At 40.6% G+C, this 12,743-nt stretch overlaps 1 protein-coding gene across 1 annotated transcript in view; it reads left to right on the top strand.

The window, feature by feature from the left end:
- si:ch211-113g11.6 (uncharacterized protein LOC559008 homolog) overlaps positions 1-11,514 on the top strand; it is a 47,192-nt gene extending 35,678 nt beyond the window's left edge. Inside the window, exons 11-14 of the mRNA XM_037785282.1 lie at positions 4,763-4,878; positions 5,348-5,520; positions 5,984-6,039; positions 6,597-11,514. Of these exons, the coding sequence (XP_037641210.1) occupies positions 4,763-4,878; positions 5,348-5,520; positions 5,984-6,039; positions 6,597-6,943 (692 nt within the window). The 3' untranslated portion in view covers positions 6,944-11,514. The remainder of the gene's footprint in view (positions 1-4,762; positions 4,879-5,347; positions 5,521-5,983; positions 6,040-6,596) is intronic.
- Positions 11,515-12,743: the final 1,229 nt, after the last annotated feature.

The raw sequence follows: 12,743 nt of genomic DNA on the forward strand, positions 1-12,743 counted from the left end.
ACACTTGTTTCAAGTTGACTTTATGTTTGAGATCAGAAGCCATTTTCTTTTCACACATTGTGACATTCGAGGTGGCAGTAGCTTCAAGGCTAGAGAGGTGGAGCCCGGCTGGGAAAAATATGAGTTTGGGAAGTGAGTGACTGTAATTCAGTGTTTATGTGTAGAGGTTGTACCTTGGAGAGAAGGGAAACAGACCTTGTTAACAAAAGGTGAGTTTGAATCATAAGGCCAGCTGGAAAAATGAATATATAGCTTAATAAGTGTGTGCAACTGTATAGATGTAAAAAGGTACAAGGGAAGGTGTTTACTGTAAAAGAATATGTGCGCTCAGCAAACTCTCCCTGGATAAATAAAACCAAAAAACTGATTCTCTCAGCAGATGCTGCAGGAGTTCAGCATTGTCACCCCTTTCTCCTCAAAATGTCTTGTTGCTATCTTTGTACTTATACACTGTTTTGATAAAAAGAGCTGAAAATAGCTGTAGACAGGATTAAAGAGTTATATGAGAATAAACTGGATAAAATGAGGAATGGTATCTTTGACTACAGAGAGAAAAAAACAAACATTTGAAGTTTATGAAAAAGAGACGAGACAGTTTCAGGACAAAAGAAGTCTAAGTGACAGCAAGAACCTGCCTGTCTAATTACAAATGTGAAAGTGCCTCACGCAGGGAGCACGCAGGAAATGAAGATGTAAGATAAAGAGGCATCACTGTAATCACATTTTCACAGCGGGGAAGTAAAATATTCTTAGACGTGACAAAAGACTACAGAAGTTAGAACGTCTTTCTGCAGGGAGCCTTTAAATCTGTCAAGTCATTATTTAGAGAGGGAGGAGGCAAATGAGTTAGGGAATGCAAATAGTAAGGGTAGAAGAACATTTTCATTGGCTTTCAGTCCAATGAAATATCCCCACACTCAGCACCAGAAAGGTACTAAGCAATAAAGAAAATATTGAGCAGAGCACAAGACTGTGAACAGCCCGCGAGAGTGATGCTGCACTTAGCTGTCTGGTAGTGTATTAGCCTATTGCACAAAACAGAGTGATGGCTCAGAGCTATACTAATGATTACTCCATTTTCAAAAAACTCAAGCTGCATGCAAGACAGCAGTATTGTCCAAAATCCAGCAGGCCTGTGAGTCTGCTCGAAACGATTTGTTCGGAAAACAGAAGACCCCAGACTTCATTTGAAAGTTGGATCAAATATTCACACAGAAGTGGTGCCTTATGTTCATTTGTGCAAACACAAGCACAAGTTCTGAAAGCAGCTATGCTATTGCTTCAGCCAGTAACCATCGGCTATCGGTCTGATGACAGATAAGCCTCTAGAGTCAAGGGGCTATGTTTCTGGGGTTCCGGTGTGCCGATATCCGGGCCCAGACTTCCTTTTCCACACGCTGCAATGCTGCAATGCAACAAACACAAGGCTTTCATCCAGGAGACCGCTGTTCATGTCCCGTGCGTTACGTTTTACTTTTATTTCAGTCAGTTGTTCGTGGTGTCCCATGTTCACAACGTCAAGTCATGTTTTCGCCCAGTCTTCCACTAATAGACCCGCCTGTCCACCGGAAGAAAGTGTGTCAGTGTCACGTTTTGTGTCGCCGAGACATGCATGAAGGTGCAGTATTTTATAGTGACGGTAGATAGTAGACAGTAGACTGTAGACATATGCTAGTGGTTGTCATGTGTTGTGTTGTGATGGAAGTCTAACTTCAGAGCTAGTTATCTAGTATATAAAGTGAGAAAGACCACTTATGGTGGGCCGGTGGGGAGGTAGATGGGTCCAACAAACACAGGGCTTTCAACCGGGAGACCCGAGTTACATTTGTCATGTGTTTTCCGTACTGACATAACATTGTTTTTGTATGTATTTTACTTAGTTTATATACTTGTTTTAAGCCCAACCATGACCTTTTCCCTTAACCTAACTAAGTGGTTTTGTTGCCTAATCCTAAATGAGTGGCTTTGTTGCCCCCTGCTGGTACTGCACATGAATACGGCGTATAATATTCATGTCTCTGCGAGACAAAACATGACACTGACACACTGTCTTCTGGTGGACAGGCGGGTCTGTTACATGCTTTGCCATGATATTGGGTTGGTAAAAACATAGTAGTTTTAAGCCCAACCATGTTGTTTTTTCCCAAACCTAACTAAGTGGTTTTGTTGCCTAATCCTAAATAAGTTATTTTGTTATGTTTACTGCGAGTGAAAAGTGATGCTGATGATGAGAAGGTATTGGTTTATCTGCATTCAACCAAAGCCTGTTCGAACGTGATTGGTCAATACTACTGGGACTACAAACGGAAACCAGAACGCTTCCGATACCTAAATCTTATCCGGTTGCCTATACAGCATATGAATGCAGATTTTTAGAGATTAAGACTTGATGAAATCAACAAACTTGTTCCTTTTTCCCTTGTATTAGGCGCAGAAACAGAAGAGTAGGCACAGGTGATTGCATGAATATTCAAATTAGCTAAGATAAAAGGGCTCTGCAGTTTGGTAACTAATTTTGTTGTTCATGTTAATAGAGTTGTGAATTTGTCAGAAGCTCAGAGCTGCTTCCATAAGTATTATTCAAAAAACTTCTAATAATCATTAGCATGATATAAGAAATACATGGAAATCAAATGTGTGTGTTCATGGGCTGCTGTCCCTCTGCAATGATTTGTGTGCCTATTCGAAATTACTGAGTATCCATCCTCCCTCTATCAGCAGTGAAGAACCTACTGCCCTCGCTGATCACACACCTTTGTGAAGCAGGTGTCTCCTTTATGTCAGCCACAGAAACTGAATAGAATTGATGCAGGAGGCATGCTCTCACAGCAAATTATCCACACAATGTCCAATTAGTGAGAAATCTTGTTTATATTCACAAACTGGCTCAGGGAATGTGACAAGGAGTGACTCAATGCAAGAGATTAACTTAAAACAAACATAGGTTCTCAAATCAACCATGAGGTGTGTAGATTAGCAATGAAAGCAGAGCATGGATGTGTGGTTAATGTGCTATGGAGTTGTTGACGGTGCAAACCAAAAGAAAGCAACGCAGGGTGGATGTTAGCTGAAGGAAGGGAGAGACAGAGTGAACATATGATGCCCCATGGGGCAGCTTTTATACAGCGTTAGAGGCCAGGTGAGCTTAATCAGCTGACGAGCCTCCCAGTGTCTCCTGTCCACAGAGTTTTGTGTGCTTGTACAGTTTTTTATGTCTGCATAAATTTTAGTGTCGTCACTTTATTGAAGGTGTTTTATTGTAACAATTTCGGACAAATCTGTAGTGTGTCTCTGCAAAACTTTGAATGAAAAATTATGTAAATTTACTGTTTATTCTGCCAGTCATTTGACTGTTGTTTTTACCTTCTTTTTTTCCCCGCTGGAATACTACCTGGCCCGAGGTCCGCTGGGTGGTAATTTGATTAAACATTAATCAATTTAGAATTGAGCAACATGTAAGCACGGAACTGTGATAATGAGGGTCTTGAGGCTAGATTTTGACACAGCCTCAGTAAAGCGTGACTCACCTTAAGGCTTTCATCATGTCAGTTGATATGCTCTAGTGGTGCATACTGTATTCTGACACATATTTTTATTAAACTAGCACAGACTTGACATGGTCTGGCGCTTTCGAGGGCCCTGGAGCTCTGGGGCCCCAGGTTAGTTGCTCGCTTGGCCAGGTTTGCAATACAGACTTCATATCTCAACCTGTTCTCACTTCCATGCAGCCGATTGGACAGTGCCCCTTGGCATCCGAAACCAACCCATGGAGGCACCCTTTAGCAACAGTATGTGACAAACCGGGCTTTCACCTAACTCCAATGTAAACCCAACCATGCTTTTCAAGTGACCTAGTATTAATAGCGTGAGAGTGCATTTAGGGAAAGTGGGAGGAGTGGATATCGTCTATCCCGTGAGTCACGTGAGTCATTAGTCAATGAAATTAACGTCAACCACGACCGTTTCCTAACCCTAACTAAATGGTTGTGTTGCCTAAACCTAACTTCCTGTGAAAACGGTTTATTTTGAAAACGGTTTAAGTTTATTTTGAAAGGACACTATGCATGTAATGAGCGTATATTGACAAGCCGTCCCTGGTCCATCCAAAAGTGTGAGAAATCACGTTTTCCAACAGTTTGTTATGTCAAATCACTCATCTACTGCTGTGATGGAAAACATCACAGCCGAAGGCAAGACTAAAAGTTTTTGGACATTGAATGCTCCATTGTTCCAGTCCGGAAAGAAACTTGGCGTTGAAGTTCTTTGATTGATCCAAAATTGACCCAGGGGTCTACAGAGCTCAACCTTTTAACCTCGCCTTGCCATGAGCAGCCTGAGTAACAGACTTCTTCTATTGTATTACTGTACTCAGTACTTTTTTATGGTTTTGGCTCAATCCAAGGTTGAGGTTAAATAAGTGCTGTTACACTATTTCTCTTTCCAGCGCAGCTCCACCTTCACAAATGCCTGTTCAAAAAATCTCTAAAACTCTAGTCTGCCATTTTGCCTTTGGCCCTCCAGCCTACTGTACCGTAAGAATGGAAGCTGTCCAAGTCCAAATCCACGTATTTATAAAATACTTTGGATAGCACAACAAGGGCTGCAACTGAGGAAAAAAAACACACAATGCACAAAATTCTACATGACACCGGGGATGTCTTTATCTATATCTGTGCACTTGCAGATGAGTTCAGAAGACTACAGACCTGCGATCCATCCCTCCACTCCATTAACAATGTCGTCCTCTTCTTTATTTCCACAGACCAAGGCAAAGTTCTCAAAGTTCTTCACACCAGTGAGGGAGTCTTCATCATATCTCAGTACTCTCTGTTTCACAATGAGGGCCCTGTTCTAAACATGGCCATCGACTCCCAAAAGGTATGAGGAATAATGGTACACTGTGTGCTAGGGGGTGATTTCAGTTGTTTCCCCATAATTTAAATGAAATGTGATTTATAATTTTTAGCGTTTATTCAGAATGTATTGCTCTCATTAACAGTAAACTTGTCAGATAGTCGCTACAGCGCCAACATAATCTACTTAATTTGAATTTAAACTAAATTAAGTGGATTTTTAAAATATTTTATTTGACATTTCTTGCTGAGTAAAAAGTTTCTCATGATAAATAACTGCCTATTTATTTATTGGGTGAGGCTGTTTAACCCTCCATGTGGGATTATACTAGCCTCTAGAAAATATGAAATGTCTTCCAAGCATGTCATATGTATAGAAATCCTCGCTTTGGGTTTTACTGTCATAAAAGTTAGCAGTTTTGAATAATACACTGCACAACACTGGCTAATTTATTCCAGTAATACCAGTGTCTATTTCATATTTTCCTCCTTAGGGACACCTCTATGTCGGTACAGCGATGGAGGTCCAGCGACTGCCACTGGCTGACTGCAGTCGCTATGGCGACACATGCAGGGAGTGCATCCTTTCCCGGGATCCGTACTGCGGCTGGGACAGAGCCAGGAGGAAGTGCATCCCCATCCCGCCTGGATACAACGTCACCACTGGGTATGATAAGATATGATGTCAGTGCTGCAGAGCTATTGTCTCTGAGTCTCTCTCAGAATCAGATATAAAGCAGAAGCCTGCAATTAAAGAAATACCGCCTCATGTTCTGACTGACAATCGTCGGCCGTGAGGTGATGAAACTTGCTTTAACTATCAAGAAATTGCAGTTCAAAGAAAAAACATAGATCACCAAAAAATGCATGCTGAACTAACACTGTGTTTCACTTGGTTGGCAAATCGCTTTGGATTTAACAGACCTTGTGCATTTCCAATTTTAAGATACAATATAAAAAATAATCATGTGGTGTAATAAGCCTCTAACTCCTTTCCCCCCGACATTGTTGAATGATTTGTCTCTGCATGTTTTAATTTGCGAGCAACGGTAGGTTGATGTGGAGGCTCATAAGCCATTTGTGAAACTATTTAATACTGCTAATTTGTCCCCTCTATTATTTTCCAACAGGACGCTCGTTCAGAATCTGGACCATTCAAACTCTTCGGTTTGTGAGGAAGCTGCTGGTGAGCCCTTATCTGCTCTCTCCCACTCTCTCTGTGTATCTTAATTAAACCAAAATAGGAACCTTTCTGAGCAGCTTCACTAAAAAGATGATTATCATATAATTGAGTCCAAAAACCCGCAGGGGGAGATTTTTTGTCCTGCCCTGTTTTAAACCTCAAAACCCAGATATAACCTCGACTAATCATGACAATTACTCCCCCCTGTAGGGACGCCTATCTCCTTAAGTGATCTGATTCTAACATTGCATTTGTTTCCAGTTGATTCAGTGATGCCACATGTCCTGCCTGTGGATTCAGTGACACATTCAGATCTATTTCCCCAGAAAATAAGACTTAAAGACGATGAGAAGCAATGTGTTTTTAATCTTTAACTGATATCTTGGAGCAAAGGAATCATAAAAAGCACTATAAAGTTTCACACAATATGCTTTATCATCTTTGCTCACTTAATATTTAGTTTTCACTGAATAACACAAATGACAAAAGTAATCAACATTTGCATATTAAAGGATTAATTTCGCCATAAAAAAAATATATGAATTTCTTTGTCTCTACAGCTCTGAAGCAGCGTCGCACTTCTCCCAGAGAAGTATTCGTGCAGTCCAACACCTCCATCTTTCTCCCTTGCCCTGTGCGCTCCTTCCACGCCACCTACCGCTGGGAGAAAGACAACTGTGGCAAGAAGTATCCCTGCCTGTTCTCCGGGGACTTCTGCGTCCTGGGGCCGGCTGTTGACACGCCACTGAGGGACGGCGTCTTCCGCTGCATGGCCACCGAGGACGGATTCAAGGTGGAGGTTATCTCCTTCAGGCTGGTGAACGACGGCAGGCTCCTGGCCGCCTCCCTGGCCTCCACCTTGGGGCCGTCGCTCCTCCTCGCCATGGCTACCCTGTGGCTCCATTAACTGCAGCTACCGCTAATGCTAACCCCTCATCCTTACTGGCTCCCAATGACAGGAAAGACAAGGAGCCTCTGTTAGGAGGTTAGGTTCGCAGAGCATTGTAGTATGGTTGGGTTGGATGGTGAAAATTCACCTTTTTCCATATCGATTTTTAGAGAAAGAGTCCCAAAAATGTGAATGAAGGATTCAATTCTTTATTTTTTTGCGTAAAGCGACATATCTGCAGCTGTCTTAATAAGATCAGAACTTCATTCTAAAGTGACTTGGAGTTACTGTCCATGAATTGACATGTCTTGTGAGTTTGATCAACCATAATTAGGTGCTTTGCGAACCTTTCCTCTCTGACTTAAAACATATCGTATGAGTTGGGCAAAAAACACCAATACCAGGCCAATTGTTTTTACCATTTCTCTACTTATTTTCAAATTGACTTGACTGTGCTTCTTTGTGAATATATAAACCTTTAATACCGCTCTTACATCTAATCATTCATCTTGTTAAACCTCATTGGTATAGCTCATTAGTACTTAGAAAAATGTCTGGTATTGAGATTTAAAAAGCCTTAACACTTCTGGGACATAAACTCCTAAGCACAATTTTGCAGTTGAGGCAGAATACTGCAGCCTCGGTCGGACTTTGGCGCTATAATTAGTGCAGCTGAGTCCAGCAACATCGCTGGGAGGAAGTGTCAGCTTTTTGACAGGAAGTAGGCGAATGGGCAAGAGCTCATTCTCGAACATCACTGTGTCTCAGCACCTCCTCCTCAGACGAGGCAGTTCCTTGCATCTTTTTATCAGATGGTATCAGACATCGTTATTACGCCTTGTTCACAGCTTTGTCCGTTGTTTTTTTTGTTATCTTTTTACACGCCATCGTCTTTCCTCCACCTCCCCAGAGCATCAGAAACAAAACACTCGTTCTTAACAGGATGTGAAAACCACAACATTGCCTACAGCTCCTTTGGAAAAAAAAGTAGCTTAATATTAGCACTACGGAACGAAGAGTCTTAAACATGAAACCATTAAATAATTAAACAAAACTATCAATCAACATGAAAGTTTCAAATCTAGATATTTTCTGTTTGGTCATTTATTGTGGAGAGACGGTGGTTGCAAGTTTTGTGAAACAGCAGTTGAAGTTTTTGCTAATTCTGAGTCCCGAGCGTCCATCAGTTTTTAGGAAACAGAGCGGAGAGAGACATAGAGGATACCAATCTGCTGCAAATTACATCCAATTTGTGTCAACCCGACAATGCGTAAAGATGTGAACAAGGTGTTGCGCTATAGCAATTTCAATAAACACACACTTACATTATCATGAGGGCAGATGAAGCTAAATGGAACTGCATATTAGGCTTGCATTTTATAGTTTGCTTGGAGAAAAAAAAAAAAAAGGCTTGTACTTATATTCGTAAAGTGTGTTCTGTATTTTATTGCTCTGCAGATGCTGATTTCTACCGTCGCTGCCTACGTATGTGACACTTTGTCTTGATTGTTTGGGTTTTTATGCCATAGTTAGAACGTGATATGTAACCATTGACTGCTTTGCCTCTTTCCCCAGGTACATCAGTGCTAATAGACAAGAAAATGGTTATTTTTTTGTTATACTTGTACCCTATGCTGTGAAACGAAAAGGCTCGACAGATTCCAACAAGATGCTTCACTGATATGCAGCAGCAACCACAACCGGCGACGAGAGCTTGGCTTTAGCATCATCCTTTTAATAACGCAAACTTTACTGAGACCAAGAAGGTAGCTGAATGTAAAAAAAGAAATAAGAGTTGTGAATGTAGCTGGAGTTCAACAGCACTGAAATGCCAAAAAACTAATGCCAAACCTTCTGAATACTGATCAGCTGACTGAAGAAGCAGGCTTGTGCGGTGATGAATTATGCAGCGGATTAGCATGTTCTCTAGAGCTTTGAGAATTATCATTCAGTAGTGTTACATAAATCTGGCCCTGCCGAGCCTTCCACAGTGGCAGAGATGTCATTAATAGCCAATTAGACAATAGAGCCAGCTCGTCATGCACCGTATTAAAGAATTTATTTTACAACCGTCAGGGATACGAGCGGCGAGCATGTTCTCAGCTGTGAAAATCTCGAGTGAGTGTTGTGTTTCTCGCTCAGCTTGGTTGTGTGTTGCTGCTCGGGGGATCTGCTTGCTTTCTGCATTGCACACATTGCATATGCTACTGACTGTGCCAAGAAAAGAAAAAAGATGAAAAAAACAAAGATATGTTGAGCCACTTCATCCTCCCAGCACTTCTTCTTATCTTCATTTGCAAAAATCCCTTGCTGTTTACCTGGCGTAATATTTTCTCCTAGCGCGTGTATAACATCGGTCTTCCCCACAACCAGTCTCACAAACACAAACCTACTGCAGGTCTGCATATTAATCGTCTTTGTGTGTGTCTGTGTGTGTTAACACCAGCTACCGGCCAAGTGCTGGTAAACATTTAGTAGGCTGCTAGCGATGCTGTCCGAGACCTTGGGCAGGAAACTAACTCCACATACACAGACGTGCTCATGGCATTTTCCTGTATAACCTCCTTTATACTGTTACTATAACTGCTATGTACGTGTCATTGTGATTTGACTCAGAAAGCTGTTATCACAAGCCATTATGAGAGGAGATGCCTATGCTATCCAAAGCTAACTCAAACAACCTGGTATTATAAGCTTATTCACTGTGTCCCAAGTCCATACTATATATCTGTTTGTCTTCAACAGAAAAACAACAGCATTTGTTCAAACGCGCATGTTTTCCTAATAAGGGACCTCTTGCGGTCAAAGGTGGAATTAGCATGACATTAGTACTGCTGCAAAATCTAATCTAATCTAATAAGATAACAGGGTGCAGTGGGTGGTTGGTGGATGGCGTACAAAGCATGTGACTCCTAGATGGGAGACGATGCTTCACATTTCCTCTCCTACCATCAATGTGGGTTTATTCAAACCATGGCTTTCCTTAAAGGAATACTTCACCCAAAAAAATTACCATTTGTTTATCAATTACTCACCCCGTGTTACCTCCCAAACACATGCATCTTCATCTAAAACCTTACTATTCAAAACAATTTGGACTCGCATGGACGAGTAGCGCGCCTGCACAAGCGTGATACTGCTTATGCGGAAGTATTTGAAATAGTAAGGTTTTGAATTGTGTGAGTAAACGGATGATTTATTTTTCAAAAATTCAAGGCAATATGGCGTGAGAAATTGATATGCAAATAGTAATTTTTTGAGTGAAGTATTCCTTTAACCTTAACTAAATACTTTTAGTTGGCTAAACATAAGTGACAGTATTAATTTGGCAGATGTACAAGAGAGCATGTCTATGTCCTAACTCGTCACATATGGCTGCTTTGTCACGCCCCTTGGCGTCACTTTAGGTTTAGGCAACAAAACCACTTAATTAGGTTTCGGAAAAAACAACATAGTTGAGCTTAAAACTACAACGTTTGTATGGTGAAAATGAAACACTGAGACACAAACATCTAATTGCACGGGACATGAACAGCGGTCTCCTGGATGAAAGAATGTTTGTTGGACCCATCCATAGACCAGCGCCCATTCGCCTTTAGTCTTTTCGCTCTTTAAACTATGTCACCGCAGCAATTTCTCAGAGCGTTTACTGTTGCCGCAGATGAGGTTTACATTTTAGTCAATGGAAAGCCCGGTGTGTTTCATACTGGCGCTAAAAGGTGCCTTATGCGGCGGTGCCGATGGCCGTGACAAAGCGTCAGTATTCGACACTCTGGGAATGAGAACGGGCTGCAATGTTATAGTGTGGTTTTGGGACACAGGGTTTGTTTTCACCCCAGGAGAGATGTTGAGATGACCTTGTGTCACACAGTGTTTGAACATGGTCAGATAGATGTTGCTGTGCAGAGCTGATTGTATTTCCCCGCTTCATGAGGAGCAGCACTGCTCCTCAGGCAGGTGGAATCATGCTTTCATCATTCAGCATTTTACCCAGGCATCATGCTCAGCTCCTCAAGGCTTTGCTTTAATATCAACACTTTTCCAGCTAATGCGTGGAATTAGGATTTATAGCATTTACCAACTCCTCAAATCTCCTCTATGTTCAAGTCCTTGCTTTGATATGGATATTCACATGGCCGCTTTATCGAAATTCAGTTATCACTCACTCACATCCGTCATCATCAGTCAGTCCGATAGAGGCTAATCTCCTTCAAAGCAAGCTCTTGATTTGCCTTCAGGAAACCAATTTAATGGATCACGCTATCTGCTGTAAGCAAATCGACGTCGAGTGAAGCGGGTCGCTGTTTTGTTTGCTCTGGGGTTTTTGAGTGTGAAGTACTGTACATGATGTGTGCCCACGATTCTGTGTCTTGATATATCTAATTTTAAAAGTAACATGCCAAACTCTATTATTAAAAAAAGAGATTTATATTGGTGACATGCCAGTCTAATGCCATCTCATTACATGTATTTTTAAAAAAAACAGATATCTATAGTGCAATAGATATTCATGTAACAAACCCATATTGACATGTGTTTCCCTGAACATGTGCGGTGAAAATTAATAAAATATAAGTATAAAGAAATGATCTGCTGTGTTTATTTGAAAGAACTATGACATTGAATCCCTTAATTTACCTTTAAATTCCATTAATTTACCCATTAATAAAGATGTAATTAAGGTATTTAATGGGATTTTCAAGTTAAAAGGAACCTTTTATGTTATTTATTCAGTTTTAAATGTGTTTCCTCCTTGCAGAAAACACTTTCAAGAACAATTAATACATTGCAATCCATAATTTAATTCATACCATACTTTACCGGGGGTAATTAGATACTTGAATACTGAACACGAATCCGTTAAAATATCATGAAAACATTTTGGATTTGAACCAAAATCCCAAAACCTAAAATTGATAATTAATGGATTTGTCAAATATTTCAAATGAATGTGTAAATTAAATGTGTAAATTGATTAATTAAGAGCTTATGAAATCCAAATGTTCCTAAGGAGTTTTGTTTCCACCTTTTCAGATCTAAGTTGTTTACATGATAAGAAGGTGGATGTAGACTTTCACATAAACCAAATATTGTGGAAATATGCACACACCAGATCACAAAATGGTTGACACTAAGTCTGAGGTGCTTGTCAAGAGAAGCAGGTTGCATCATCACCATCTGCTGGCCAACATTTGTTGTATTGACAAGAATATATATATAAGGATAAACAGCCTATTCAGCATTTAAAATCCACTTACATAAGTCATAAATTCAGTCTCTACTGGTTATTCCTTAAACCTTAAGATGATTACAGTTATTGCAGCCATGTTGTTGCTAGCCAGTAGGCTATGACAGGACTTGAAAAGGAAAACCAGCACTCTCAGATTGATGAATGTTTTAGAGCTGAAATCATTTATGTCCATCTGAAGAGTATTTAGTGAGACTATCTAGAACTCAATGCACCAAAAGTCCACAGTATTTAGGGACCTGATAACATGCATGCTAGTTAACTTTGTCAAGGAGGATGCATTTTCACACTAGAGTACGTTCTCCCAAAACAATTCAGCACCAATTTTGAATGGCTTCCGTAATGATATACTCACTTCTTTGTGGATTTTACTTTTGTTTTCACAACGCAAGTTGACATAAATTGAGGCTGCACCGGCTTTTAAAATATTTTTTAAATAGATAGATATAGGACGTAGGAGTTATCGTAAGTGCAGGTAGGTATACAACGGTAAATGAAAACAGGCTGCTTAGCAGGAAACACAACAACCTCTGGATGTGTGGCGACAGAACAAGTGTAAAATTCTTAAGA

This window comes from Sebastes umbrosus, chromosome 11, assembly GCF_015220745.1.
Source record: "Sebastes umbrosus isolate fSebUmb1 chromosome 11, fSebUmb1.pri, whole genome shotgun sequence".
Lineage (NCBI taxonomy): Eukaryota > Metazoa > Chordata > Actinopteri > Perciformes > Sebastidae > Sebastes > Sebastes umbrosus.